The following is a 2,353-nucleotide window of genomic DNA, read 5'->3' as shown; positions in this document are numbered from 1 at the left end:
AAACGTGGTTTTGGCGCGAAATAGAAATCATTTTTCGAAAAGTATGGAACGTAAAACGGATTATTATTATGATATCAATAGAAGATTTTTGTGTGTAATTGGTCAGTGGCCTTATCAGAAGCCAAAAGCGAGACTATTCTTCTTGGTTTTTCTACTCACATGTTTGATTAATGTTTTCATTACGCAGGTAATGCTAATTATTGGCAAGAAAAATTTTTTGAGCATGACATTGTTATGAGTTTCTGTGTTATATGGGATAAATTGTTCGAAATTTTAAGGCATCTTATATTTTTATAATTTTTATGTTTTTTTTCTACAAATGATAAATACATTTTTCAGATAGCAAAACTTTTAATATGCGAAGACGAACAATGTATTTTTGAAACTTTACCTGCCCATATCTTAATGTGGAATATTTTGGTGAAATTGCTCACACTTCGCTTTAACAATCAGAAAGTATATTTTACATTAACATGACTTTACATATTAACTGTATTTAATTTTAAGCCAAAGTCACGAAAGATTGTAAAATCTTAATTTTAATTAATCTTAATCTTAATTTGATTTTAATTATATGTTTTTATAACTTTTAAAAATGCTGTATCCAAAATATCAAATACATCGACAATGTGTTTTTAGATTAAAAATCTCATTGATCAGTTATTTGCAAACTGGAATATTTTCGAGACTCGGGAGGAACGTGAGATTATGAGAAAATATGCCGAGAATGGCAGGCGATACGTGTTGATATATTCCTGCAAGTAATTCTCCTGCTTTTATTTAAGAATTTTTTTAAAGAGATAACACAGGGAAACATTCAATCGGCTTTAATTATAATAAGAATATATATATATATATATATATATATATATATATATATATATATATATAAACGTATTAAATATTTATGTAAATATAAACATTTCTGAGAGCAGACATCAATTCTTTTATGAAATTGTGACTTTTATTGTAGCATACATGTATATGACTGCTGTTTTATTTGGAGCAATTTGTCTCTGGCCACGAATCATGGATGCAGTTTTTCCTCAAAATACTTCACGTCCAATAATATTAATATATCCAGCGTACTATTTTGTTGATGAGGAGACATATTACTACTACATTTGTTGCGACATGCAAATTAAAGTTATGATATGTGTGACAGGATTAATCGCACACGATTGTATGTTCTTTACTTACATCAATCACGTTTGCGGTCTTTTTGCTGTGATTGGGTATATATTATAATTATTTATATTTTGCAAACAATATTATTTATCTTATCTTTAGAAGATAAATAAAATTTTATATAAAAATTTCTTTTTTTCGTACGTTCACTTAGAAGACAAAAATTACAAATTCTTCAAATTTTATAATGATACACGTTGTCGGAATATTTACAGATATAGATTTGAACATATGACACATAAATATGATATCGTGGAAGAAAGCCAGATTTATTATCTGGACAACGTATATCACGAACAATTTGTATTTTCAATTCATGTTCACCGAAAAGCTCTGCAGTGAGTTTGTAGCCATATCCTGATGAATATGAAAACATTTTTTTTTTTATTAATTTTGAATTTATTTAATAAACAATCCTTAATACTCACGGCATATTGTGATAAATTTATAAATTTCATTTATCTGTTTTATTCTTACTATATAGGTTTGTGAGACTCATTGAAAGTGTGTTTTCGATCTCATTCGCTATACAACTTACATTAGTTACGGTTGCTGTTAGTATTACTTTATTACAAGTAAGTTATTTGCAGTTAGATTCATATATGAGAATTCTGAAGAATATAATGCAGGTCTAAAAATGCATGATTTTACTTAAGGTCTCGACTAAGTTGCATCATAATATAACGGAAGCGGCAAAATACTTTTTCTTCATTGTTGCTCAATTATACTACTTATTCTGCTTCAGTTTACAAGGACAAAAATTGATAAATCACAGTCTCGACATTCATGACAAGATGTAAATATGAGAGTTGCGAATCACTTTGGTCGATATAAGAAATTTACTTTTTATTTAAAAATATTTTCTTGAATTTAATATCTTCTTTTGATTATTATTGTATTGCTCTATTTATTACATTTATTTTGTATATAATAAAAATTTTTTCTCGTTTCTTATTTTATTACGCAAGCCTACCGGATATTAATTTTCGAATAACCATCGTACATTAATTTTATAGTTACAATAGTGCATGGTACGAAGCACCTATCAAGAGGCAAAAGATGTTGTTAATCGTGATGAGAGAAAGCATCAAAGCAAGTACTGTGACTGCTTGCCAGATATATGTATATTCTTTGCAAAATTTTACGTCGGTAAAACATTTATCGT

General features: G+C 27.7%; 1 protein-coding gene across 1 annotated transcript; it reads left to right on the top strand.

Moving 5' to 3' along the window:
- Positions 1–42: 42 nt before the first annotated feature.
- Positions 43–2,337, top strand: LOC126858646 (uncharacterized; the record flags this gene model as incomplete). Its single annotated transcript, XM_050609122.1, has 8 exons — positions 43–187; positions 340–456; positions 640–757; positions 974–1,235; positions 1,404–1,526; positions 1,673–1,763; positions 1,845–1,984; positions 2,205–2,337. Coding segments are annotated over 8 exons (1,129 nt in total), but the record flags the coding sequence as incomplete, so codon positions are not given.
- Positions 2,338–2,353: the final 16 nt, after the last annotated feature.

Source organism: Cataglyphis hispanica, unplaced genomic scaffold (genome assembly GCF_021464435.1).
Source record: "Cataglyphis hispanica isolate Lineage 1 unplaced genomic scaffold, ULB_Chis1_1.0 scaffold179_size2353, whole genome shotgun sequence".
In the NCBI taxonomy this organism is placed as follows: Eukaryota; Metazoa; Arthropoda; class Insecta; order Hymenoptera; family Formicidae; genus Cataglyphis; species Cataglyphis hispanica.
This window is presented reverse-complemented; position numbering and strand designations above follow the sequence as displayed.